General features: G+C 51.0%; 2 protein-coding genes across 13 annotated transcripts in view; both read right to left on the reverse strand.

The window, feature by feature from the left end:
- DPP3 (dipeptidyl peptidase 3) overlaps positions 1-10920 on the reverse strand; it is a 37145-nt gene extending 26225 nt beyond the window's left edge. Inside the window, exons 1-4 of one of the 9 annotated variants that reach the window (XM_064576130.1) lie at positions 10720-10920; positions 10416-10615; positions 9382-9659; positions 78-216 (exon numbers count right to left, since the gene is read on the reverse strand). In XM_064576130.1, the coding sequence (XP_064432200.1) occupies positions 78-216; positions 9382-9659; positions 10416-10615; positions 10720-10771 (669 nt within the window). In that variant the 5' untranslated portion in view covers positions 10772-10920. Of the gene's footprint in view, positions 1-77; positions 217-9381; positions 9660-10415; positions 10664-10719 lie in introns of those variants that run through there. The other 8 variants (XM_064576127.1, XM_064576126.1, XM_064576128.1 and 5 more) reach the window with 8 other exon arrangements.
- Positions 10921-14314: 3394 nt separating this feature from the next.
- Positions 14315-23324, reverse strand: PELI3 (pellino E3 ubiquitin protein ligase family member 3). Of its 4 annotated transcripts, none has more exons than XM_064576135.1 (8): positions 23155-23324; positions 21886-22011; positions 21256-21327; positions 19084-19213; positions 18336-18437; positions 17363-17557; positions 16853-17041; positions 14315-15319 (listed from the first exon to the last, which is right to left on the reverse strand). In XM_064576135.1, the coding sequence occupies exons 2-8, from the start codon at positions 22008-22010 to the stop codon at positions 14750-14752; spliced, it is 1383 nt and encodes a 460-aa protein (XP_064432205.1). In that variant the 5' UTR covers position 22011; positions 23155-23324; the 3' UTR covers positions 14315-14749. The 4 variants fall into 4 exon arrangements, with proteins under 4 accessions (XP_064432205.1, XP_045749173.1, XP_045749175.1 ...); XM_045893217.2 differs by having other exon boundaries at positions 21862-22011; XM_045893219.2 differs by lacking the exon at positions 21256-21327 and having other exon boundaries at positions 21862-22011.
- Between the last annotated feature and the right edge of the window lie 3127 nt (positions 23325-26451).

A 26451-nucleotide genomic window follows, 5' to 3' on the forward strand; every position in this document is an offset into this window, starting at 1 on the left:
ATACTTTCACAGACCAATCTTCACACACCCAGTGTCCAGCCAAACCAGTCTTCTCAGCAGCCCCCAAACACACCCACCTTTGTTCCCGCTATGCCCAGCACCCTCTCAGCCTCCCGCGGCCGTTCTGTATGAGCTCTGAAGCCCAGCTGAAACACTGTCTCTGCCTCCTTCTGCAGAAAGCCTGTCTTCTGTCCCCAACCAGCCAGGCAGCTGGAACTGGAAGCATCCAATGTTAGAGCTGGAAGGGCCTTGATCATCTGCTCTATAGCTTTTGCAGGCCGAAAACTTAGTCTCCCTTCCTCTGGCAACAAGACCTCAATCGTCCTCTTGGGAAGGGGGGATCTCCCTTCCCTGACTCCGGGGGTAGTCCCAGGCTCAAGCTAGACAGTAAGAGCCCTACCCAGGCGTTTCCTAGTGGCAAAGAGCCTCTGTTTTTATACTAGGGATCATGGAGCCTGGAGCCCCTGGAGCTCCCCTGTTGGAGTGAAGAAAGAAAGTAGGGCTGAGAGATGAAGATTGCATCAAAATGGTATCCCTGATCCCCTGAATCCAGCCGTGACTGAAGCCTGCACTAGCCCTGGACTTTTCAATTATGTGAGGCAGTAACGCTCTCTTTTTTAAAGTAGACTTTATTTTTTAGAGCATTTCAGATCCACAGCAAAACTGGGAAGAAAGTATACAGATTCCCCATGTACCTGCTGCCCCCCGACACGAAGAGCCCTCCATATTATCAACGTCTCCCACTGGAGTGGCACATTTCTGACAACTGATGAACCTACCTGGACACATCATCACCCAAGACCACAGTCTACATTAGGGTTCACTCTTGGTGTACACTCTATGGGTTTGGACAAATGGATGGCATATATCCACTCCTACATACGATACATTATACTATAGTTTCACCGCCCTATATATCCCTCCCCTCAATGCCTGGCAACCACTGATCTTTTTTACTATCTCCATGGTTTTGTCTTTTCCAGAATATCATATAGATGGAATCAAACATATGTAGGCTTTTCAGATTGGCTTCTTTCACTTAGTAATATGCATTTGACTTCCCCCTGTCTTTTCATGGCTTGATACCTCATTTCTTTCTAGCACTGAATAATATTCCATTGTCTGGGTGGATCACAATTTGTCAACTCAGCTAGTGAAGGACATCTTGGTTGCTCTCATTGTTGGCAGTTGTGAATAAAGCTGCTACAAACATCCATGTGCAGGCTTTTGTGTGGACATAAGTTTTTACCTCCTTTCGAATTTCACCTCAGTAAATGGCAAGAAGCATGATTGCTGGATCATATAGTAAGAGCAGATTTCTTTTGCAAGAAACTGCCGAACTACCTTCCACAGTGGCCGTATGAGTTTGCATTCCCAGCAGCAATTAACAAGAGTTCCTGTTTCTGCACATCTGCAACACCATTTGGTGGTGTCATGTTTTGGATTTTGGCAAAGCTAATGGCTGTGTAGTGGTTATCTCATTATTTTACTTATTTGCAATTCCCTAATGACATAGGACGTGGAACATCTCTTCACACGCTTACTTGCCATCTGCATTTCTTCTTGGGGAAAGTATCCGTTACAGTCTTTGGCCCATTTAATTGGGTTGCTTGTTCTCTTACTGTTGAGTTTTAAGAGTTCTTTATATATTCTGGCTAGGAGTCCTTTATCAAATATTATCTTTTGCAAATGTTTTTTCCCAGTCTGTGGCTTGATTTTTTATTCTCTTGACAATGTCTTTCACAAAGCAGAACTTTTTAATTATATTGAAGCCCAGCTTATCAACTATTTCTTTACAGATCATACTTGGTGTTGTATCATAAAAAATCATCCCCATACCCAAGGTCATCTAGATTTTCTATGTTATCTTCTGGGAGTTTTACAGTTTTGTATTTAACATTTAAATCTGTGATCCACTTTGAATTAACTTTTGTGAAAGATGTAAGGTCCATGTCTGGTCTAGATTCTCTTTCTTTCTTTTCTTTTTTTTGCATGTGGATGTCCAGGTGTTCCAGAACCATTTGCTGAAAAGATTATTTTTACTCCATTGTGTTGCTTTGCTCCTTTGTCAAATATCAGTTGACTGTATTTATGGGGGTCTATTTCTGGGCTCTTTATTCCTTTTTTTTTTTTTAAAGATTTTTATTTATTTATTTGAGAGAGAGAGAATGAGAGAGAGCACATGAGAGGGGGGAGGGTCAGAAGGAGAAGCAGACTCCCTGCCGAGCAGGGAGCCCGATGCGGGACTCGATCCAGGGACTCCAGGATCATGACCTGAGCCGAAGGCAGTAGCTTAACCAACTGAGCCACCCAGGCGCCCCTGGGCTCTTTATTCTATTGCATTGATCTATTTGTCTGCCCTTTTGCCAACACCACACTATCTTGATTACTGTAGCTTTAGAGTAAGTCTTAAAGTTGAGTGGTGCTGATCCTCCAACTTGGTTCTTCTTCTTCACTCTTTCCCCAATATTGTGTTGAAAATAAAATAACTTGCTGGGATTTTTTTTTTTTTAAAGATTTTATTTATTTTTTAGAGAGCGAGCGAGAGGGAAACAGCATGAGAGGGGAGAGGGTCAGAGGGAGAAGCAGGCTCCCCGCTGAGCCGGGAGCCCGATGTGGGACTCGATCCCAGGACCCTGGGATCATGACCTGAGTTGAAGGCAGACGCTTAACCATCTGAGCCACCCAGGCACCCTAACTTGCTGGGATTTTTAATCACATTGCATCAAATCTATAGATAGAGTTGGGAAGAACTGACATCTTTTTTTTTTTAAGATTTTATTTATTTATTGGAGAGAGTGAGAGCACAAGCAGAGTGAGGGGAAGAGGGAGAAGCAGATTCCCCACTGAGCAGGGAGCCCAACATGGGGCTTGATCCCAGGACCCTGGGATCATGACCTGAGCCAAAGGCAGACGCTTAACCAACTGAGCCACCCAGGCGCCCCAAGAACTGACATCCTGACAATACAGAATCTTCCTATTCATGAACATGGACTATTTATTTAGTTCTTTGGTGTCTTTATTTATTTATTTAGTTCTTTGGTATCTTTCATCAGGTTTGTAGTTTTCCTCATTTAAGCTTTGTACAAGTTTTGTTGTATTTTTAAACTACATATTTCACTTTCTTGTGTGCTATTTAGAAATGGTATTATGGTTTTAATTTCAAATTCTTTTTTTTATAATTTTTTTTTAAGATTTTATCTATTTATTTGACAGAGAGAGACACAGCGAGAGAGGGAACACAAGCAGGGGGAGTGGGAGAGGGAGAAGCAGGCTTCCCACGGAGCAGGGAGCCCAATGCGGGGCTCGATCCCAGGACCCTGGGATCATGACCTGAGCCAAAGGCAGATGCTTAATGACTGAGCCACCCAGGTGCCCCTTAATTTCAAATTCTTATGGTTCCTTTCTGGTATATTAAAAGCAACTGACATATCTATCTATCTATCTATCTATCTATATATATATACATATATATATATATATATTTAAAATTTTTCTTTATTTGTCAAAGGGGGTGAGAGAGCACAAGCAGGGAGAAAGGCAGGCAGAAGGAGAAGCAGGCTCCCTGCTGAGCAAGGAGCCCAATGTGGGACTCAATCCCAGGACCCTGGGATCATGACCTGAGCTGAAGGCAGACACTTAACTGGCTGAGCCACCCAGGCATCCCCTGACTTTTTCATATTAACTTTGTACCCTGCAACCTTGCTATAATCGCTTATGAGTCCCAGGAATTTTTTGGTCAGTTCTTTTGCATTTTGTACATAGATGGTCAATCATATTTTCTGCGAACAAAGACAGTTTTGTGTCTCCCTTCTTAATCTGCATACGTTTTATTTCCTGTTCTTGACTTACTGCATTAGCTAGGACTTCTGGTACAATGCTGAAAAACAGTGGTGAGGGGACTTGCATGCCTTGTTCCTGATCTTAGTGGGAAAGCTTTGAGCTTTTCACCATTAAATATGATGTTAGCTGTAGGGCTTTTGTAGATAGGCTTTATCTTTATCAAGTTGAGGAAGCTCCTCTCTATTCCTAATTTACTTAGTTTTATCATGAATGGGTGCTGAATTTTATCAAATGCTTTTTCTGCATCTATTGATATGATCATGTGGTTTTCTCCTTTAGCTTGTTGATGTGATGAATTATTTATTTCCAAATGTTGAACCAGATTTGCACACCCAGGATAAATCCTACTTGGTCATTGGTTTTTTATACATTGTTGGATTTGATTTGCTAATGTTTTGCTGAGGATTTTTGCATCTATGTAAATGAGAAATAATGGTCTGTAGTTTTCTTTTCTTGTAATGCCTTAGTTTGGTTTTGGTGTTAGGATAATGTTGGCCTCATAGAATTAATTAGGAAGGATTCCCTCTGTTCCTCTCTTTTTGAAAGAGATTATAGAGAACTGTATAATGTTGTCCTTAAATGTTTTGGTATAATTCACCAGTGAACCCATGTGAGCCTGGTGTTTTCTGTTTAAGAAGATTATTAATTATCGATTCAATTTCCTTAAGGCCCATGGGATTTATAGTGATGTTTCATCTTTCATTTCTGATATTAATAGTTTATGATTTCTCTTTTATTCCCTTAAACTGGTCAGAGGCTTATGAATCGTTGTGGTCTAAATGTTTGTGTCCCCCATCCCAATTCATACATTGAACTCTAACCCCCAAAGTGATGGTATTAGAAGGTGGGGCCCTTGGGAGGTGGTTAGGTCATGAGGCAAGAGCCCTCATCATTGGAATTAGTGCCCTTACAAGAGACACCAAAGAGCTAGTTCATCCATTCCACCATGATAGGACACAGTGAAGTCAGCAGTGTGCAAATCGGAAGAGGGCTTTCACCAAAACTTGACCGAGCTGGCACCCTGAACTTGGACTTTCATATGAGAAATAAATTTCTGTTTATAAGCCCCTCAGTGGTATTTTCTTATAGCAGCCCCAAAAGACTAAGACATCAATTTTGCTGATCTTTTCAAAGAACCAGCTTTTGGTTTCATTAAGTTTCCCTACTGATTTCCTGTTTTCAATTTTATTGATTTCTGCTCTAATTCTTTTTATTTCTTCTGCTACTTTGGATTTAATTTGCTCTTTTTTTTTTTTCCTAAGATGGAAACAGACGATTGATTTTAGATCTTTCTTCTTTTCTAATATATGCTTCAATGCTATAAATTTTCCTCTAAGCATTGCTTTTGCTGCATCCCACAAATTTTGATAATTTGTTTTCATTTTAGTTCAATATATACATATATATATGCATGGGGGTGGGGGAGGCAGAGGGAGAGGGAGAGGGAGTCTTAAGCAGATTCTGTGCTGAGCCCAGAGCCCAACATGGGGCTCAATCTCACAACCCTGAGATCCCAACCTGAGCCAAAACCAAGAGTTGGATGCTTAACTGACTGTGCCACTCAGGTGCCTGTAAAAAAATACATATATTTTTAAGTAGTCTCCACACTGGGCCATCAATGCAGGACTTGAACTCACAACCCTAAGATCAAGACCTGAGTTGAGATCGAGCAGTCTCCCTCTGCTGCTCCCCCTGCTTGTGCTCACTCTCTCTCTGTCAAATAAATAAATAAATAAAATCTTAAAAAAAAAAAAAAAGTCAGCCACTTCACTGACTGAGCCACTCAGGCGCCCCTTAGTTCAAAATATTTTAAAATTTCTCTTGAGATTTCTTCTTTGACCCACGTATTATTTAGAAGTGTGTTGTTTATTTTATTTTTTTAAGATTTTATTTATTTATTTGACAGAGAGAGACACAGCGAGAGAGGGAACACAAGCAGGGGGAGTGGGAGAAGGAGAAGCAGGCTTCCTGCTGAGTAGGGAGCCCGATGTGGGGCTCTATCCCAGGACCCTGGGATCACTACCCGAGCCGAAGGCAGATGCTTAACGACTGAGCCACCCAGGCACCCCAATCTCTGTCTTTTAACTGGTACATTTAGACCACTGTCATTCACAGTGATCACTGATATGGTTGGATTAGTATCTACCATATTTGTTACTGTTTTCTATTTGTTGTCCTTGTTCTTTGTTCCTACTTTTGTCTTCCATTCTTTTTCTGCCTTTTGTAGTTTTAACTCAGCCTTTTACATGAGTCCATTTCCTCTCTTTTCTTAGCTTATCAGTTATACTTTTTTACTTTTTAGTGTTGCCCTAGATTTTGCAATATGCCTTTATAACTAATCCAAGTCCACTTTCATATAACACTATGTTGCCCCATGGATAGCATGATACCTTATAATAACCTTATAATAACAAAGTAATTCTAATTCCTGTCTCCTCTCCCTTGCATCACTGCTGTCATTTATTTCACCTATATAAAAGCACACATAAGTTTTATATAGGTATAAATATGTAAATTACATATAATGTAGATAAACATAAGCATGCATAATCAAATATCCTGTTCCTATTATTTTGAACAAATGGTTGTCTCTTAGATTAAGAATAAAAAAAAAAAAGTACGTTTTTTTTTTACCTTCAGTTTTTCCTTCTCCAATGCACTCCCTTTCTTACGTAGATTTCAGTTTCAGACCTCTATCATTTTTCTTTTTCCTGAAGAACTTTTGACCTTTCTTGCAAAGCAGGTCCACCGGCAATACATGACCTCAATTTTTGTTTGTCTGACAAAATCTGTTTTTCCTTCACTTTTGAAGGATAATCTCACAAGGTACAGAATCCTAGGCTGGTGGCTTTTTGTATTAACACTTCAAATACTTCAATCTACTCTTTTCTTGCTTGTGTGGTTTCTGAGGAGTTGGATGCAATTCTTATCTTTGCTCCTCTAAAGGTAGGATCCATTTTTCCTCCAGCTTCTTCTTCTAGGACTTTTACTTTGATTTTCTGTAGTTTTTTTGGCATTTAATATTCCACTTAGTGTTCGCTGAGCTTCATGGATCCATGGTTTATTATGACATTAATTTGGGGAAATTCTCAATCATTATTGTTTCAGATATTTCTTTGTTTTCTCTTTCTTCCTCTTCTGGTATTCCCATTACATATTCGTTATACCTCCTGTGGTTGCCCTACAGTTCTTAGATACTCCGTTCTGTGTTTTTCAGTCTTTTCTCTCTGCTGGTCAGTTCTTAAGATTTCTATTGGGATAGCCTCAAGCTCAGTGAGTCATTCCTCAGCTGTGTCAAGTCTACTAACAGAGACTATTAGTAAGCCCAGCAAAGGCATTCTTCATTTCTGTGTCTTCTGACTTCTAGTGTTTGGGTTCTTTCTTAGGATTTCCATCTCTCTGCCCATCTGTTCTTGCATGTTGTCTGCTTTATCCATTAGAGCCCTTAGCATATCAGCCACAGTTGTTTTAACTCCTGGTCTGGTAAGTCCAACATCCCTGCCATGTCGGAATCTGCTTCGGGTACTTTCTCTGTCTCTTCGAACTGCGTTTTTTGCCTTTAGTATGTTTTGTCATTTTTTCTTGATAGCCAGACATGATGGACTGGGTAAAAGGAACTGCTGTAAATAGGCCTTTAGTAATGCGATGGTAAGGTGTGGAAGCAGGAGAAGCATTCTCCAGTCCCACAATTAGGTCTCAGCAGTCTTTCAGTGAGCTTTTACCTCACTGAACTTTACATGTGCTTCTCAGTCCCGCGTCCCCACCCTCCCCCTTAGGTGGGACAGGATGACAAGAACTGTCTGGAATGGGATATTTTCCTCCACCCAGGTCAGTTAGGCTCTGATAAAACCCTAGCAGGCTAGGTTCTAGAGATATAGTTTCTCCTGAGAGCAAACTGTGAAGAACAGAATGTTCTGGCATTTTTTCAAAAATGATTCCCTTTCCCCTCCCCCTGCCAGAAGCACAAGGGGCTTTTTCTCTGAAATTCATTGTGAGGACCAAGATCCTGGAGGTAAAACTCCCCAAATTCCCAAAAGTGTGGAGGCCCCTCCTCCGCGTGGGTCCTCCTGGAGTTTTTAACTCTCAGAGCTGTCCACACTGAGCCTCCAGTGATTTGTCAATCACAGTTCAGGTTTTCCGACTCCAGCACCAGCTCTGGGGGAGGCTTCTGTTCATGAATTTTTACGCTGGTGAGTTGTGATTCTCTGTACCCACCTGTCTGTCTCTCCAATTTGGGGACAGCAGTTAGCCCTGTGCCCTCACTTCTCTTAAGGACATAAGAAACGTTATTGATTTTTCCAGTTAGTTCCACATTTTACTTGCTAGGACAGACTGGTGACTTATAAGCTACTTACATGCTGGACTAGAAACTGGAAGTCATGATTTTCATTTTCACTTAAGCCAATTTGAGGTGGATTTCTGCTATTTGCAAGCAAAAGTATCCCACTGAGAACAGTAATACTTAGCTTGCACTTTCCCCAGCCATTAACTCTTTTAATGAGTAAGTCAAGGTCTAGAAATGGGATGTGATTACTAAGTTAAAGAAAGGGAGAAGAAACAGCCTGGGCCTCAGCTCAGAGATAAGCAATCCAATCCCTTTATTTTACATGTAGAAACACAGGCCATTTTCTCATACATTCTTGGTGAAAACTTTTGTAAAGATGGTTTAACAACATCAATCACTTGTAAACGTACAGAGCCTTTGATCCAACAATGCTACTTCTAGAAATAGATCCTACTCACACAGGGGCACAAGTATGCTCACTGTGGCACTATTTCTAGGAAGAATCAAGAACAATCCAAATGTCCAACAATAAGGAAAAGATTAAATTGATTATGGTATACACTACAGTGGAGTGCTTCACGGTCAACAAAAAGGATGAACTGGATTTATATGTACCCCGTGGAAGTTCTCCAAGACGTGGTGTTCAATTAAAAAAAAAAAAAGAAAGAAAAAAGCAGAACTCCTAAGAACATGGAGAGCATGATCTCATTTACATAAAAGACAAAATGAGGAACCAGTGCACGTGTGCATGTACATGTGTAGGAACGCAATACACAGATAGAGGACTCAAAAGGCTGTACACCCCACCATCCAACATTCGTGTTTCATTTTGTGCCTTTCTGCATTGCGGCAATGCACTACAAATACATCTAAATATTACTTGGCCAACAGACCCACAAACAAACAAAAGCCAGGGGACAGGCAGGGACCCACACATGCCAGAGAAAGATCTGGTTCGGATCTCAGACCTCCTGATTCCTACCCTGGACTCACTCCTCTACCATCTCTGAGTGTCCATAGCTGTTTCCTTTACTCACAGTGGCCACCATTTATCTTGGAGTCAGGTCACTGCAACCCTAGGAGGTACAGACCCTCATGCACATTTTCTAGATGAGAAGACTGAGGCTCCAGGAGAGGTTCCTGTATTTGTAGCCCTTGGTCTAATCTACAGAGAAAGACCTTTGTACCTCTGCTTGTGGTCCCTCATACCCAGAAGCCACTCAGGAAATGCCAGATGACCTAAAAGAACTGACCTGATACTCCTCCTCGGTAAGGCCCTCAGCCAGGGCATGCTGGCGCAGCTGGTCGGGGTCCTGGGCACGGAAGAGGCGGCTGAGCAGCGCATAGATGTAGGGGGCCTCAGGGGAGGTCTGCAACAGCACAGCCAGGCCTCCATACCAGGCAGCCCGTGACAGATGGTGGGCATAGAGGCGCTCTGTGGGTGACAGCAGACGGAAGGCCTCCCGGCAGTCCAGGCTAAACACACCGATGTCATTGGGCAGGATGTACTGGGCGTCCGCCATGGGCCCTGCTGAGAACCATCACCATCATCACAGCTGTCATTTACCACACACCAACTACACACCTAGCTAAGCACTCTCATGGTCTCATTTAATCCTCCCCCAAACCCATTCACAGATATGCTAACTGAGGCTCAGAGGTTAGGTGACTCATGCGAAGATATTACAAAATACACTGGTGGGTCATATTTGGCCTGGGGCCCCTCAACCTTAAAGATTGAATTCAACTACCTAGTATTACAGATAGGGAAACTGAGTCCCAGAGAGGCTAGGAGCTTTGCCTACTAACACAAGGGAGAGGACAGAAGCAGAGACCTGCATCTCTAGACTCCCAGCCCAGGCCCTTCAGGCTCCCCTTCTCTTTCTCTGACTTCCTAACCTCCTCTTCAGAATTCTCCTGTAAGTTCTTCAATTCCACCCACCACTGCGTTCACAAGGATAGAGTTCCAGGCTACCAGCTGGAAGACCCAGGTTCCAAACCTGGTTCAACCCTAGACTCCTAAAACCAAGTCAGTTGTTTCACTTTTCTGTGCCTCAGTTTCCACCTCTGTAAAATGGGGGTGATAATAAGGCCAACCTCATCAGGAGGGTGTGCAATCTGTCTCACTCTCATCCTTCTAAATGCCTTTCCTTTGGCCCTCCATCCTCCCACCGTCTGTCTCCCTGTGCTTCGCCAGGGGAGCTACAGAGCCACATTAGTTCGGAGCTGGAAGAAAACTCATTTTACAGACAGAGAGACTGAGGCTTAGAGAGGCCACGAAACTTACCGAAGTCTCACAGTTCCGCTGGGACCCGGGATCTCCCAACCCAGCGCATTTTCCACACCGCCCTCCCTTAACCCGAAAGAGTGTCCAGCCTCCCCCACCACTCCGGATGCTCCGCCCCAGTAGCACAACCCTCGGGGTTAACTCTTTGCTGCCCGGGAGGGTTCCTTGGCCTCGGGGCCGCGATGAATGTGGAAGGGGTACTGGAAGAAAGGCAGAAACAGAATAATCTTGCGTTCGGTCCAGACTCGCCCTGTCCCCCGAGGATGACGCATTGTGACCCCGAAACCCGGGCGCCGCTCCTCACCTGCAGCAGCTGCTCTCATCGCAAACTCACTTCCTGCTTCCGGCTCCCCCATTCATTGGGGCTCCACGAACTCCGCCCCCCGCGGCCAATTGCCGGGCTTCGGGGCCCGGATGGGCGTCAGCTCCAGCCAATAGGCGCACCACGGCGCGCTCCGCCGGCCCGCGGCTCCCCGCTCCCGGGCCCTACTGGGCCGCCGGCGGGACGGCCCCTGCGGCCTTAGCCTTTGTCCGCGAGGGTGCAGGCTCGGCGGCCGGGAAACCGAGTGGCCGGCCTGGGCGCGGCCCAGTCCCGGCAGACCGGGCTGACAGGGTCCCTTCGAGTCCGTGCGGGGCGGCATGGGTGTCAGGTACGGACCGGCAGGGACCCCCCCACAGAGCCCCAGCGCCGCTCTCCTTTGGGTCCCGGACCTCAGTTTTGCAGGTGGGAACCTGCGCTCTGGAAGTGATGTGACTCCCTCTCCCTCACTGGATTCGAGGGTTAGGGGTGGAGACTCTTAGGACACTGCGAACCTACAAGGCCAGCTGCCGGGCCTGAGCTGAGGCGATCACCCCCGTGCGGGGACAAGCGCTTCACTGCCCCGCCATCGATTCGCGGGGGCTTGGAAGGCAGCCGCTAAACATCTCTGAGCCTCAGTTTCCTCAGCACAAAGGGACGAGGGGCCTGGAGTTGGTTGGTGCTTGCCCGATGCCTGATGGAAGGGAGAGCTGCCTGTGACCCCAAAAGGCTGCCCAGGACAGAGCTGGGCCTGAGGTCCACCTTTGCACGTCTGGATGGACTCACAAGAGGACGACCTGGGTTGGGCATGGCATGTCCAAGTGCTGGCACCAGGCCTGGGCTCAGTGGGGAGCATTGAGAGGGGCCTGGGTCAGCGTGGGCAGAGGCAGGCCATCTAAGGTCCAATCAGGCCCCCATCATCTACTGGCTGTATGGCCTTGGGTGGGACACTTTACCTCTCTGAGTTTTCCTCAGCCAGAAAACCCAGCTAACAATTGTCTCCACTCCGAAGGATGCTGTAGCCCTGAGTGAACTGATGACTGGGCAGTCTGCTCCCTAGTGTTATGCCCAGAGGGGCTGGAGAAAGGGAATACCTGAAATCCACACACTCTCCTTGCCCTACCTTTGCCACACCTGTGTCTGGGCTCACAGCAGCATCTGCCCACCATTGATGCCAGTTTCTCATTTATGAAAGTGCCCAAAGGCCTGCTTGACACAACAGTGCTGCTGTTGGCTCTAGTGACCATTATCATCACAGGGAGGAGCTCAAGCTCAATAAATTCTCTGTGTCCTTAGGAAAGTCCCACCTCTTCTTCCTGTGCTTCCATTTTTATTGTCTTTAAAATGGGTATACTCCCCTGACTTGGGTGAATTTGAGATGGGCACCAGCAAAGGAGGTAGTGCTCTCTAGCCACCAATGGGCAGCTCAGGCTAGTAAAAGATCCCAGTATTCCTGGCATTCTCAAACAAGCAGCGTTTTTATGTTCACAGTTAATACACGAGGTCCTGTGTTAACAGCTTGACATGGAGGATATTTCATTCTTGTAACAACCCTGATAGGATATCATCACTTTACCCATTGTAGGAGATGGGGAAACTGAGGCTAATAGGTTCATTGACTTCCCTAGGACACCCAGGCTATCCTCAGGTGTCCCTGAGCCGGGATCTAGCCTTCCTGAGAACTTCCACCACACTGTCCCCTCCACTGGCCCCAGCGCACACACGCATATAATCATACGAAGTCTACTCACTGGAGTCACGACCATCCCTAGCCTTGGTTCTTCCCTATGGAAATGCAGGAAGGGAAGGTGAGGAAGTAACATTAAATACCTACTGTATTACAGGGCTCTCAGTACATTCACAGCCATCTGGTGATATAAGAATTGCTATTCCATTTAACAGGTGAGGAGACTGAGGCTCCAAGAGCTGGAAAGGGGCAGAGGTGGGCCAAGATCAGGGCTGTCTTACCCTCCACCACTACCTCCAAGTTCTCCCTGGGGTGGTACCATGCTCTTTGCTTGTCTCTCCTCCTTCCTCTCCTTGCTGGAAACAGAAGCGGAACATCCCCTACCTGGCTCCCAACAGGGTCAGAAGAGAGAACTGGATTCCCAGTGGTATGTGCGGGGGGGGGGGGGGGGGGCTGCAGTATTCTCACATCTGCCTGATCAGGCAGCCCCATCTTGGCTCCCCCACTGTGGCATGTGATGCTCCAGGAGCAGGAATCTCATCACATCCCCTTTTCACCACCCACAGGAGCCCTCTGTCCTATCGAGAGCCCTGGGTCTGGTCTCTGTGGCCCCTACCACCTGTGTGACCTGCAGCAGGCCCTCCCCTTGGAATCTATACTCCCTAAGGCTCTAGCGGCTGTCTTCAACTGGGGATGATGCCCAGGTCAGGCCTGTACTTAGAAGCCTCATTTTCAGAAATTTTTTATACTCCAGAACCTCCATCTGCTGGTCTCCCTAGCTTGCTCCCCCCAGGAATGGTCTGCAAGCAACCCCAGCAGCACAGTGAGCCTGCCTTGGCTCTCAGAGAGACGTGCCACTTAGCCAAGATGAGTAAGGGTCCAGTTCGGACTTGGTCTCCATGGCAACCAAGGGCCATCAGGCCTCAGCCCAGTGTCCTCACCCCCCATGTCTCTTTTCTGCTGCTCCAGACCTGGCCCCTTGGTCGGTCAAGCATGGTCCCTGCCACATGTTTGCACATGCAGTTCCGGTGACCTGAGCTGCCCTCCCCTTTCTCCCCCCCCCCCCCCCCCCCCCCGTCCAAGGAAAGCAGCACGGTGTGATGGAGGCGGTCAGGCTGAGGCCAGGCAGGCAGTCACGGGTTTGAATCCCAGCTTGGCCACTTTCTAGCTGTGTGACTTGGCGCATGTGCCTTAATCTCCCCGTAAACAGAAATGGTAACACCTCCCCCTCCCCGGGGTTACTGTGAGGATTAAACAGCAAAGCCTCCTGGTTCATGCTCCATTAACGTAGTTATGAGCAGAAGTAGCACCGCGCAGGGCATGGTGGGCACTTGATAATAGTGCCCTTCCGTCACAGCCAGCACTCTGGGAGCGCGAGTCCTCTCTCCTCCCTCCGCTCCTGACTGTCCACAAGCGAGGTTCCAAAGCCTCCATCCAGCATCTTCCCCGTCAGCGTCAGCGCAGCCCGTAACCTCTTGCTCCAGCCTTCTTTCTGCCCCCACGACTGCCTCTGCTCCAGCCGCTCAACCCCTCACTCAGGTCCCTGCTTCCTCACACCTGAGCCCGTGCTCAGCCTCCCCCCTGCCCAGAGCGCCATCCCCTTCGGTGGGGAGTTCCCACGCGAGCCCCCCTCACTCTCCCGCCCGCTTGGGAGACCTGCTCCACAGCCCTTGATGACTCTCTGCTGCTGGTACGCAGGAAACTGTGTTGTCGTCCGGCAATTTGGTCTGTCGTCCGCTAGACTGTGAATTCCACCGGGCAGGGAACCAAGTCTGATCGTCTCTGTGTTTCCAGAGCCCACTTGGCACGGAGTCCAGCCCATAGTGGGTATCAGCAGATGCCGGCCCCAGCCTGCTGCCCACCCGTCACTCATGCGGGGGCTGGCAGCACTGCATGCATGCTGGACACGTGGGATTTGTGAGGGCAGCTGAGCAGCAAGGTTTATAGAGGAACCCAGGGCAGCAGCAGGGTGAATATCTGGAGCTGGGTCGGCAGGCTCAGGGCACAGCCAGCCTAAGCTGGGGGTCAGGGACCCATGGCCCCTTCACTCCCCCAGGGACACAGTGTAGGCGGCATGACGTGGGACACCCCAGGAAGGGCCAGGGCATAGGGGTGGGCTTCCCTCCATCAGCCCAGGACAGAGCTGGTGCTGAGGGCCCCGTCATTCTGACTGGGGTAGGGGTTTCAGGGACCAGAGTTAAGAGGGGAGGAGCACAGCCCATCCAACACGTCCATCTGGTGTGGCTATGCACCAGCGGGTAGAGTCCCACATGCAGAGCTCCCTCTGGGCTGCAGGAGGTGGGGGACCTAGGTGGGCAGGCGCGCATGGCAGCCGGGGCCTGGCGGAGCCTAGTCCAGCGGTCCCTGGAAAATGAGGCGGACGCAGCCATGCTCGCCGGTGAGCCAGGCGCCACAAAAGGGGCAGGCAGCGTGGAAAGCGTGGGTGCCATGGGGCAGTGGTGTCTGGGCCCAGTAGCGCGCAGTCTTCTCAGAACAGACGTGGCCGCAGGGTGCAAAGGCATGGCTGGGTGGCCCAGGGTCCAGACAGAGGCCGGCCTCCTGGCCAAGCCACAGGGGGACATAGGGCCCCACGAGGCGACAGAGAGGACACTCTCGCTCCTGGGGGCCCCGCTCTCTCCTGCAGCCCCAGCCGTGGTAGCCGTGGACGTGGCCACACCGGACATAGACCCAGGGTTGCTGCTTGTCGGGCGCCGTGCGGCCCCGGGCCGGACTGGGGAAGGCCAGGGTGCTGAGGCCCACAGGGCACTGGGGCCGGGCCGCGTTCGCCTCCTGCCGCTGGGCCTCCAGCTGCTTCAGCGTGGGTGCCCTCAGCAGCCCCGCGGGTGTACGCCACAGCAGAGTGGCCCCACACAGGTCGATGAGGGAGCCGTCCTGGAGCACATTGGACTCGTTTTCCACCTGCCAGAGACAGCAGAAGGGCCCTACTGCTCAAGAGGGCACCAAACCCCTGGCCGTCAGGCAGCCATCACCCCAGCCAAGCCACCTGTCCATCCCACCAAACCTCCCTGGAGAGAACACCCTGGACGGGGGGCTAGGGCAGAGGAGAGGGGAGGCCTGGGGCAGAGGAGGGGTGAGGACGGAGGCAGAGGGGCCAGGAGGGCTAAGAAGCCACGTGGGAGGGCAAGTCAATGCTCCCAGGCATGCGCTGTCCCTCACAGTGGGACGTGGGCCTCGATCACTTCATCTGTCAAATCAGGAGATCTGGACCAAAATGAGACCCAGGCTCGCCTCTGAGGGCACAGTGGGGAACTCTTCTATCTGAAACACGGGGGACGCGGCCCACGGCAGCTGTCCTCATGGCTGTTAAAAGCCCACCTCATGGCTGTTAAAAGCAAGGACTCTAGGGCGCCTGGGTGGCTCAGATGGTTAAGCGTCTGCCTTCGGCTCAGGTCATGATCCCAGCGTCCTGGGATCGAGTCCCGCATCGGGCTCCCTGCTCCTTGGGAGCCTGCTTCTCCCTCTGCCTCTCTCTCTCTCTGTCTCTCATGAATAAATAAATAAAATCTTAAAAAAAAAAAAAAAAAAAGCAAGGACTCTAGAGCTAGCCGGCCTGGGTGTGAATTCTGGCTTCACTGCTGACTAACTCTGCATCCCTGGTCGAGTAACTCAACCTCTCTGGGTCTTAATTTCCTTATCCTCAGGATGGATGCTACTTCCCATGCTTCCTGTTATCTCAAGTGGTTCTCAGGAATCAACCATTGCAAACGCTTGGAACGGAACCTGGAACATAGTAGGTACTCCACAAGTGAATGCTAGTGAAATTCACAGGCACAGTTTTTAAAAATAACGTTTCCCCAACTCTCCCGGTAGAATCGATGCTCTGGAGAGAGAAGCCGTGCTCTTCCCTGAGATTTCGCCTCCACTGGCCCCATGTGCTCATATGCTGGAAGGGCTCTGCATGGCCCATTTGAGCAGCCTGGCCACATGACCTTGGGCTGGCCCCGACGTCTCTCTAGGACTCTCTCCTGGCTCCGAACCTTGGTTCTCTGATCTGTGCCATGTGGAGCCTTCACCGTCACCTCTGTCAGAACTCCTCCAAGGGCCCTTCCCCGCTAGGCAAGGATAATAAGGCTAAATCTGTCTGAACGTGAGAGACATGTTACAGACTGTCAACACTTTAGGCTATAAACTGCTCACACATGGGCCAAGTGTCATCCTCGTAAGAGGCTGTGATTTTTTCAGCTGCCGGCATCCCTAAAGTCACTTGGTACCGCAGTGTTTATGTCTGCTCTACCACACGCCACCCCGTGGACCTCCAGCAATATGTGGGCTATGTTTTGGGGACCGTGGTCTGGCCCTCTCTGTGGGGCAAGTGGTGCATGGCCCCCAGACGGAGCCTAATGGGGCTCCCTTGTATCGGAGGGCAGGAGATCAGGGGGAAGGGCCCGGGAGGGATGAGGGGAGGGGGTGGGCATGGAGCAGGCCACCTACCAGCTTCCCTCGCTGCTGTGCAGAGCGGCTGTCCCTCAGAGAGTACACGTTCCCACAGACCGATATCTCCCTCCAGACTCCCGGGGCCGAGTCCTCAGAGAAGCCGCCCGCTGGGTGCATCACCAGGACACCATTGGTGGTTAAGCCATCCATCAGGCCGTCAGGGGTCCGCCACTTGGCCGCCCGCTCCTGGGACCACATGTGGGATCAGATCATATCCCCGAGTGGCCCCCGGCAGGCTGTGAGCCAGGGATGCTGCCCCTTTACCCTCATGGTCAGAGGTGGCCCAGAGAGGACTAGAATGGACGCTGCATGGCCATGGGCATCACCTGAACTCTCGAAGCCTCACGGTGCTCATTTTTTAAATGGCATCACTAATGCCAGCCCAGGTCATGGTTAGGATGACTGCCAGGCTGGTCCATCCCCCCAGGGCGCTGCCCCTCCCTCCCCTACCCCTCTGCTCACTCTCAGATGAGGTGTCAGTCCCTGCCTGGGGGTGGGCTCACTCACTCCAAGGAAGATGTTGCTGGAGGCATCGAAACCAGCGGCGTAGATGCGGGCAGTATAGGGTGGCCGGCGGTCACAGAGGATGCGGCAGGCATAGCGGGAGATGGTGCTCTGGGCTGAGGGGCCCTCGGCAGCCCCTCCTCCGGGGGATGTGTCTGTTACCACAAAGTCGATCATGTTCTCCGTGGAGCGGCCGATCTGTGAGGAAGGGGAGAGCAAGTACAGGGGTGCCATGTGTGCAGGTCAATCCCACGGGCTTCCCAACCCTCCCACCAGGTTCCCAGCAGCTGCTCCGCTTGTAGGGTCACCAAACAATGAGGAGGAGCCCTCTGGGCTCTCAGCTGGAGTTGCCAAATCCAGTCCCTGGGGCCTGGGGTCTTCTCTGTCTCCCCCACTCAATAAAAATGAGTTGATTTATTTGATAGACCAGTGAAAAGGTGACACCCAGTCTGGGAGTGCCCAAACATTAGCAGCAAATAGCAAATTTTTTGTATGTACTAGATACCATGCCAAACACTTCATGTACAATACCTCCGCTAATCTACCCGATAATTGTACGTTATTGGCCCCACTGTACAGATGAGGAAACTGAGGCCCAGAGCGAGTACGTTCAGTGACTCTTGCCCAAAGTCACCTAGCTGGTAGGTGATGGAGCTGGGATCTGACCCAGGCAGTATGATTCTCACGCCACACTCCGAGCCCCTAAGCTGCATGGCCTCCCGTGGCCTGGGTGTCTGGTCCTGGGTTTTAAATTTTGATGTAGCCACTGATTTGCTGTGTGACTCCAGGAAGTCAACAGCCCTCCTTGGACATCCCACTTCTTCATCTGGAGTGTAGTCGATTACACTGAGTGCCCCCAAAGCAACTTCACCACGGCCTTCAGTCTTCCAGGTTCACCCTGGAATGCCCGCAGAGCTGCACATCGAGGCCTGGTGGCCCAGTGGCCAAGAGGTGCACAGAGGGGCCTGAGCCATACCTGGAACATGTCCGTGTCGCTGTCATGTGTGTACTCGACGATGACCGAGTGGCTCCGGGACAGCGTGTACGAGATGCTGTGCTGGCCGCGGTTACTCAGTGCCTGGTGGGGAGAAAGGAGAAGTCACTTCCCAGGGCATGTGGCCAGGAGAAGTGTGAGCCTCGGAGCCAGAGGCTGGAACCCAAAGCCCACTGGCCAAGGCCAGTGAAGGGGCAGCTCTACCCTTGCCGAGGATGTACTGGGCAGCCGGCATTATACGCAGGTTACCTTATTTGACCCCTATAGCCACCCCAAGAAGGAGACATCATTACCATGCCCATTTTACAGTGGAGGGAACCGTAGCTCAGAGGGGAGAAGAAACTGGCCTAAAGACACACAGCTGGACACAGGAGAGCCTGTATCTCAACCCAAGTCCTCTGAAGCCAAAGGCTTTCCCTTTGTCATTGCTGTGTGATTGTCACGTCCCTTCTCTGAGCTGTGGCTGCCTCGAAATGATGCTGATCATTTCCATGCAGTGACTGGGGTCTGGTCATCAAAGAAACATTCTGCAAACTGTAACGCATAGTACATTACAAAGGATCTCCCCTCGGCACCATTTCTCTGGCAGCCCAAGGCAGCGAGTGAGGACACGGTGGGCTCCCCTGTTGTGGTGGGGCCGTGGGTGGGTAGGACCGGGAAGGCCGAAGACCTGGGACTTGGGCGGGCAGCGCAGGACCTCTGTCCAGGTCCACTGGGACAAGCTGCTTGCCTTGGATACGAGCGGTGTGGAGATGTGGTGCATGACGTCAGGCTTCACGCCGTTGGCATGGGGCCGGCGGCTCAGCGCCAGGCGGCTTCTCCGGCGACCCTTGTCCCCACTTGCCAGACACCCATTGTAGCTGTGGATGTAGGGGTTTAAAAAGAAGGGGTTGCAGGAAGAAAGAGAGAGAGAGAGAGAGAGAGAGAGAGAAAGTGAGCCCCTGAGAGATTTGGAGGAACTGCCAACTTCTGGGCAGAGTCTCCCTTCACAAACAAGCCCTACAACCACCTGAAACTAGGAGACCCTACGCTATCAAATCAGTGCGCTTGGGGAGTAGGGTGAGGGGCAGAATATCTTAAAAGGCCTTTCATTCAATTATCCAGGTTTCCTGGACACCTGACTGGTCAGCTGCTGGGCCCTGGGGTGCCACAGAGGGCACATCGCAGGTCAGTTCTGTCCCCTTGCTGGCAGAGAAGGGGTGTCCTGAGCTTTTCAAGGAAGCAGGGCACCAACTGCACCACAGGCCCAGAGGCAAGAGAAAGGAATGTTCAGATCAGGTTTCTGAGAGGGCTAACACATTTACTAGGCCTTGAAGAACTGGAAAGGATTCACCTTTACAGCAAACTATCATTTACGACACCACAAGTATGACTGGAAACCAGAATGAAAGAAAAAACAGACCCACAATGCCACCACCTCCATATATTCATACATGTCAAATTTCTACCTTCCTTCCAGCTTTTATCCGGAGGGACTGACTGTGGAAGGCAAAGATGGGGTGAGTCACAGCCTTGATCACTGTCATGTACTGGAGCCTCCTGTGTTCCTGGTGTTTCACGTTATTAATTACTAATGGAATCCATGCAATGTCCTGCCAGGCAAGTATCTTTCTTCCCATTTTACAGATGAGGAAAATTGAGGCTCAGGGAGGTAAAATGACCTGCCCGAGGTCCCAGGCTAGTAAGTGAAAAAGTCAGAGATTTGAACTCGGGTCTGTCTGACTCCGGCCTCTCTTGCAGAAGCCCTTCCAGAGGGAAGGCTCACCCCAAGCAAAGGGCCTGAGGCTGGCAGGGTTTGGTGAGATCAGGGAGTGGTGACTTGGGTGTGAACTTAAGTAGAGGCAGATGAAGCTGGCGGAAGGGCCCTGAACACCAAGCTTAGGAGTCTGGACTTTATTCTGCGAGACTAGGGAGCCACGGAAGGTTCTGGAGCAGGGAGTAGCAGGATGAAGAGCTGCCAAACACAGACAAAGACCACTTGAATCAGAGTTTTCTCTTGAGCTTGTTAAAATGTAGATTCCCTGGCTCCACCCATGGAGATTCAGATTCTGTAGGTTGGGGATGGGACTATCAGTGGGGCTTTTCAATATGCTCTCCGGGTGGCTCTATAGCCAGTGTGGGGCTTCACTGCTCTACTGAGAAAAAACAGCTGCTAAGAGGGCCTCTACCCTTAGGTCTGCACTCTCCCTCATCGGTGGCCTCGCCCTCAGCTGGAAAATCTGCCCTTCCTTTGGGACACCAAGCAGCTGTTTTTCTCCTGCGAGCAGCCCTGAGAGGGGCAAAATCACTTTTGGCCTCAGAAGTTCTTCCCACTTATGGGGTGTGGGGCAGTTCTGGACACAGGCTCGGGGCTCAGATGGGCCTAGCTTAAATCCTGGCTCTTCCACTTATCACATGACCTCTGTAAAATGGTGCTAATTAATCAGGACCTACCTCGCAGGTTCATTGTGAGAACTAAATGACATAAAGCATTTAAAAACGCTTGGCACGGGGTTTGACATATATATAGCAAGCCGTTGATAAATGTTAACTTATTAGGAAAAAGCACATGGTATATACATGTCAGCAAACAGTGGCCATTATTATTTCTAAATAATCATAATGATAGCATAGCTTATCAAATATCTTCTGGGCAGATGGCAGAGAGAGAGGCCAAAAGGAGGTATGGATGGGGGAATAAGAAGAGGGATCTGTGCCTGGGGGCAGTGCTACTGGGTGATGCAAGGATCCTGGTCAGGCAGAGACCAAGAAGGGGTGAGGTCTAGCCACCAACTCACATCGCTTCCCCTCTCCTGGCCTCAGGTTTCTCATCTGTAGCATGAGGATCAGCTGCGGCTTAGTCAAAGTGCACTAGACCTAGAGTAAGAAAGACCTAGGTCCAAATCCCAGCCCTGCCACTTACCAGCTGTGTGCCCTTGGACCAGTCACTTCCCCTCTCTGAGCCTCGGTTTCCTCACCTCCTTCCTCACAGCATCTTTGTGAAGATTGAAATGAAATAATGTCCATGAAAGGGCTTGGCACAAGCCTGCCTCCCAGAACACTTGATATGTGCCAGGCACCGTCCTACGTGCTTTACAGAAATCACCTCATTCATTCCTCTGACAACCCTCTGAGGTATTATTATCGTCCCTATTTGTAAGATGGGAAAATGGAGGCACAGGGAAGTTAAGCAACTTGCAGAGGCAGGATTTGAACCAAGCATTTTTGCTGGAGAACCACAGTTCTTCACCCCAGACTACATACGCTAGGTGCTTTATGAAAGGCAGATGGTGCTACTTCTTTTCTGATCGGAAACTTAGGTGGGCAGTTAGAGTTTTCTCAGCAATTTATAAAAAATGGGAAAATAAAATAACAGGAATTGTGGTGGGTTTGGTCAATTCTGTCTCTCAGTTGGGAAGGTGAGAAGGGACAAACAGCAGAAGGTCATATGTGGGGAGAGCTGGGGCCCTTGGTCTGGTTGCCCTGGGGGTGCCTGGCGCCCTGCCCCACCTGGACCAGGGTCGCTCACCCCAGGACTATGAGTTCGCCATACTTGATGGGCTCCTCGCCTGGCTGTGCATCTTCACCAGAAGAGAGGACACAAGAGCCCTGGCTCCCTGGATGCCGGAGATCTGAGGTTCGGGGAGACCCCACTTCAGGGTTTCCTTCTAGCACCATTCTGGGCAGAGTGGGAGAGGAGAAAAAGAATTTTGCAACCTCCCATCCCAACCCCCTCTATGCCAGCTCAGGCCTGCTGCAGGGCCACCTAGGCTAAGGCCGAAGTGACCTTTCACCACCTCTGTTGCTATGGCAACTGCTCCACCTCTGCCTCCTTTAAACTGTCCCGGGGTTGCTGGGATACCAGGGAAGGGAAATGGGTGGGATGTAACCAAGAGGAGAGGGCCCCACATTCAGAGGGTCAGGATGTTCGGTGGGGCCAGCCGGTGGACCAACATGGGGTGGCCAGAGGCTTCTTTCTGGCCAGGACACCAGTCTGGGATCTGCTTGGAAGAGGGACACCTCAAGAGTTGGAGAGGACCCTTATTCCTCATCTTAGACTCAGTTCCTGTATTTGGCTCTTGGCCCCAGTGCCTCTGAGTAATCCTTCTGTGGGGTTTTGGGAATCTATCTATCCATCTTAATCATTCAGCCCCTTTGCAGGTCTAGGCCTCTGTCTGTCTGTCTTTTTTCTCAATGACTCTCTGTCCTCCTGGGCTGTCCTTTTCACCGTCTCTCTTCCCACCCTCCTCCCCATCTCCGTCTGTCTGGCCACATTCCTCTCCCCATCCATCTGCCTCAGTCTCCCCACCTTGGCCTCAGCCGGCGGGCAGGCCTCTGGACCCCTCCCGGGTGCGCGCCCACTCCCTCCCCCAGGTGTCTGTCTGCAGTCCCAGGGCCGCCCGGGTCTCTGGAGGCCTGTGGGGGCGGCGCTCCCCCCTCCGGCTGGGGCTGCAGCAGAGCCCGTCTCCGCAGGAAGCCTGTTTGGAAAACATCCCCGCGCAGGAGGGACTGCGCTGGGGCAGGCCCGCGCCCGGCGCCCGGGGCAGGCACAATGACGGCCCAGCGCATACGCAGATACACACCCGGCGGCCCCTCGCCACAAACACGCGCGCGCACGCACACAGTCCCGCACACCCCGAGCCCCGCGGGCAGTGCCCAGACGGGCGCCGAGCCCACCCGGGACCCGAGAGCGCGCAAACAGCCCCCCACGCCCGCCCTGGGACCCACTCCCCCTGCCACCCCCAGACGCGCAAACACGCCCCCCGCGCCCGCCGGGGCCCGCCCGGCGCAGCCCCCGCCCCCTCCGCCCCGGCGGTCTCACCTGGCCGCGCTCCCGGTCCCTCTCGGCGCCGCTCCCTTCGCGCCTCGCCCCTGCTCGGCCCCGGGGCCGCTGCGGCGGGATGGGCCCGGCCCGCGGCGGCTCCGCGCTGCCTCGTCACGGGGACACCCGGGGCCGGGAGAGGGGGCGAACGCGAACCGCCACACTCCGCCCCCTGTCCCGATGCCCCGCCCCGTTGGGTCCGCCCCCCCCGGAGCCCCGCCCCACCCTAGACTCCGCCCCTTGCGGCGAGGCTTAACTTTAGTCAACAGAGCCCGGCCCCTCTGGGGAGACCACGCCCCCTCCCTCACCCCCCCCAGACTCTGGGAAGCTCCGCCCACCACCCTGTCTCAGGAACTCCCTAGCCAGTCTTCGCTGGTTCGGGGACTCTCCGGTATCTTTGAGCCTCATCCCCCGGTTCAAGCTCCCAGACCCAGCCCTCATTTCTGGGGACTTCCGGGTTCTCCCAGAGACAGGGGCGCCCCCTCTCTCATTGCAAGCCGGAGCCTTCGCACTGGGCGTGAGGCCTCTTTCCCCACCTTTGGCTGGGACTCTCCACCTCCAGGCTGAGACCCCGCCTCCCAAATGGGAACCCGCGGAATTAGAGGAGAGAAGAGGGGGCTGGAAAGAGAAGGAAAATACTAGAGGAATCGGAGGAGGGGGGGTGTCCGTTAGCAGGGAGGCCGAGGAAAATGCTGCAATTGACTCGACTCACAGACCTGTCTTCAGCCTAGCTCGGCCACTTTCTCGCTGGGTGACCTCTGGACGGCTCTGGCCCCCGGGGTGTCCGGGAACACCTCCCTCCTTCCCTCTAGCACACACACACTACCTGAGAAGCCGCAAAGGGGATGGAGACCTTTGGGAGCACGCAGCTCCTTCTGGGCCTGGGCTTGCAAGAGATCTATCAGTCTATGCCAGGTGCCATGCCCTGTGCTTTGAGCAAAATAAGGCCTTTAATTTCTGGGAGGCAGGCACGATAATCCCCCATTTTACAGATGAGAAAACAGATTTGTACAAACCTAACTTGGATGTGGTTATCTTGCTAGAAAGGGACCAAGGGCAGATCTCAGCTGTGTGACTCCAAAATCTGGACTCCTAACTTCTATACCTTGTTATGATGAAGAATGGCAGGATGGGGATCAGAGGTGCAGGGCAGGAGAGACCCAGAGGTGCAGGGCAGGAGAGACCCAGAAATGTATCAGATAAGATCCCTACAGCACATTATTTCTCAGTATGTTTGGAACCATAACCAAGGGCTGGGGGAAGACCAGAGGATAGACCCTTAAACTGGGTCTTTGGAGTATTTATTGAGGAAATAAAGGAAGGTTGTACAGAGGGGGTGTCCTTAGGCCCCAGTCATGAAGGAGAAGTGAAAGTTTGCCCATACATTCCTGAGAGAGAGCATCCTTCCTCTTCTCCCCCCCCCCATCTTGTTGCTTGTGAAGCTCCCTGTCTCCTAGATCCCCCTGGGCCCCACCACATCCACACACCCCACTAACTCCCCCACCTAAAAATAGTCCATGATACCAACTGCTTTGCCAACTGTTTGGGGGCCCCAGCAGCCAGATGAAACAAGAAGGCAGTTAACAGCACGTCCTTTAGGGACAAAGGCACTCATTAAACAAAGAGAGGCTCCCTGAGAGGCCACCACTGAGAAGGCTGGACTGCTGGGCTGTCAGCAGCAGATCATACAAATCCTACACCACAGGAGAGCTCCCATCCCTGAATGCCTGCTGTGTGCCCACCTCCATGCCAGGTACGCACAGCCACCATGGGACGTGGGGACAGTGGGACAGTCTCACTCCCCTTTGCATTCCCAGCTTCCAGCACATTGCCTGCCAGAGCAGGCCCTCAGTGAACACGTGCTCAATAACTATTAGAATCTCCAGTTTACAGATGAGGAAACTGAGGCTCGGGGAATGGGGGAAGAGATATTTGCCCCAGGTCACACAGTGATGCAAGCACGTAGCTGAGGATTGATCAGAGCCCCAGTGCTACCATCTGACACCAGAATGCAGGGAGGAAGGATTGAGAGAGATTCCGGGGTACGGCAGGAGACAGAGATTTCTCCTGTGGTATAGTGCACGGGGACCAGAGCTGCATGATGAGCACGGCCAGACCACAAGGGGCCTCCTGAAGCCTGGGGTGAGCCTGGTCCCAGCATTGTCCAGGTGGGGGAGAGGAAGGGAGAGTTGGGACACCATCAACAGACACAAGTGCCCAAGTTCCAGCCTTGACTTCTGGCTCTGTCTCGAGAACTCCAGCTTCTCAATCTCTCTAGACCTCATGTTCCTTATTTATAAAATGGGAATGATAAGGGGCGCCCGGGTGGCTCAGTCAGTTAAGTGTCTGCCTTCGGCTAGGGTCATGATCTCAGGGTCCTGGGATGGAGTCCCCCATCAGGCTCTCTGCTCAGCAGGGAGCCTGCTTCTCCCTCTCCCTCTACTTCTTTGTTCCTGGTCTCTCTCTATCTATCTCGAATAAATATATAAAATCTTAAAAAAATGGGAATAATAATAATACTGCCTACCTATCGTGGGATAAAAATTTGCAGTATTGTTCTGAAATCCCTTTGTTCAACCCCTGCCTTCTCTCTCTTCAATCTAGATCTTGCAAAAAAAAAGGGGGGGGCAACAAAGAAAGGAACAAGATACAACCTTTATTTCTTCAATTCTTGGGTTCAAGTGTCTGAAGACAGTGGCTGGCATAAACAATTTGGAAGAAGATTTGTGTATCTATTTCAGAAAAGATGTTGAAGGAATAACAACAAGGAACTCTCTGGGCTAAGAGATTTGGAGAGAAGCAGGAAGGGCTAAGATGTTGAGTTCTGCCTTTGAGGCCCTTGTAAGTGGGAATGGGGGCTGGGAAAAGATTGAACCCTCAGGTAGATTTGGGGATCCAAACCCTATTCCTTTAAAGAGACCAAATTTGATTGGATCAGTTTATGGAGCAATTTATGTCCCAGGACATTGTTGAAAACAATAGAGGACTCAGCCAGCATTGAGTGGAGCTTAACAGCTAGGTGTGGCCAGGGAAAGAGTCAGTCAAGGAGAGCCCTGCCCAAACTACTGTCATCCCAGGGTGACTGTGGGCATATCCAAGGCTGCACTTCCTGAGGATCAACACAGAGGCTTTATATTTAGACTGGGAAGTGGGGGGGAGGGCGGAGATAGACTTCACTAAAATAACCCAGCCAGTCACTAATCAGACAAATGACAGTAACAAGCCTCAGAGGGGGTAGACTAGTACTGAGTTGCTACAACATATTAATTAAAATCGTCAATTTCCCACAACAAAAAA

This window comes from Mirounga angustirostris, unplaced genomic scaffold (assembly GCF_029215605.1).
Source record: "Mirounga angustirostris isolate CCGP_5_RB_7025 unplaced genomic scaffold, mMirAng1.0.hap1 SCAF_13, whole genome shotgun sequence".
NCBI classification, from domain to species: domain Eukaryota; kingdom Metazoa; phylum Chordata; class Mammalia; order Carnivora; family Phocidae; genus Mirounga; species Mirounga angustirostris.

What these genes read in the sequence shown, in the direction of transcription:
- PELI3 (XM_045893217.2), bottom strand. Translation starts at nt 22,010, where the DNA reads ATGGTGCTAGAAGGAAACCCTGAAGTGGGGTCTCCCCGAACCTCAGAT. An exon ending in GCGACACGGACATGTTCCAG is followed by an intron (nt 17,558 to 18,335) that starts GTATGGCTCAGG and finishes CCTTCCTCACAG; the next exon opens with ATCGGCCGCTCCACGGAGAA. An exon ending in CCAGCAACATCTTCCTTGGA is followed by an intron (nt 17,042 to 17,362) that starts GTGAGTGAGCCC and finishes ATGTGGTCCCAG; the next exon opens with GAGCGGGCGGCCAAGTGGCG.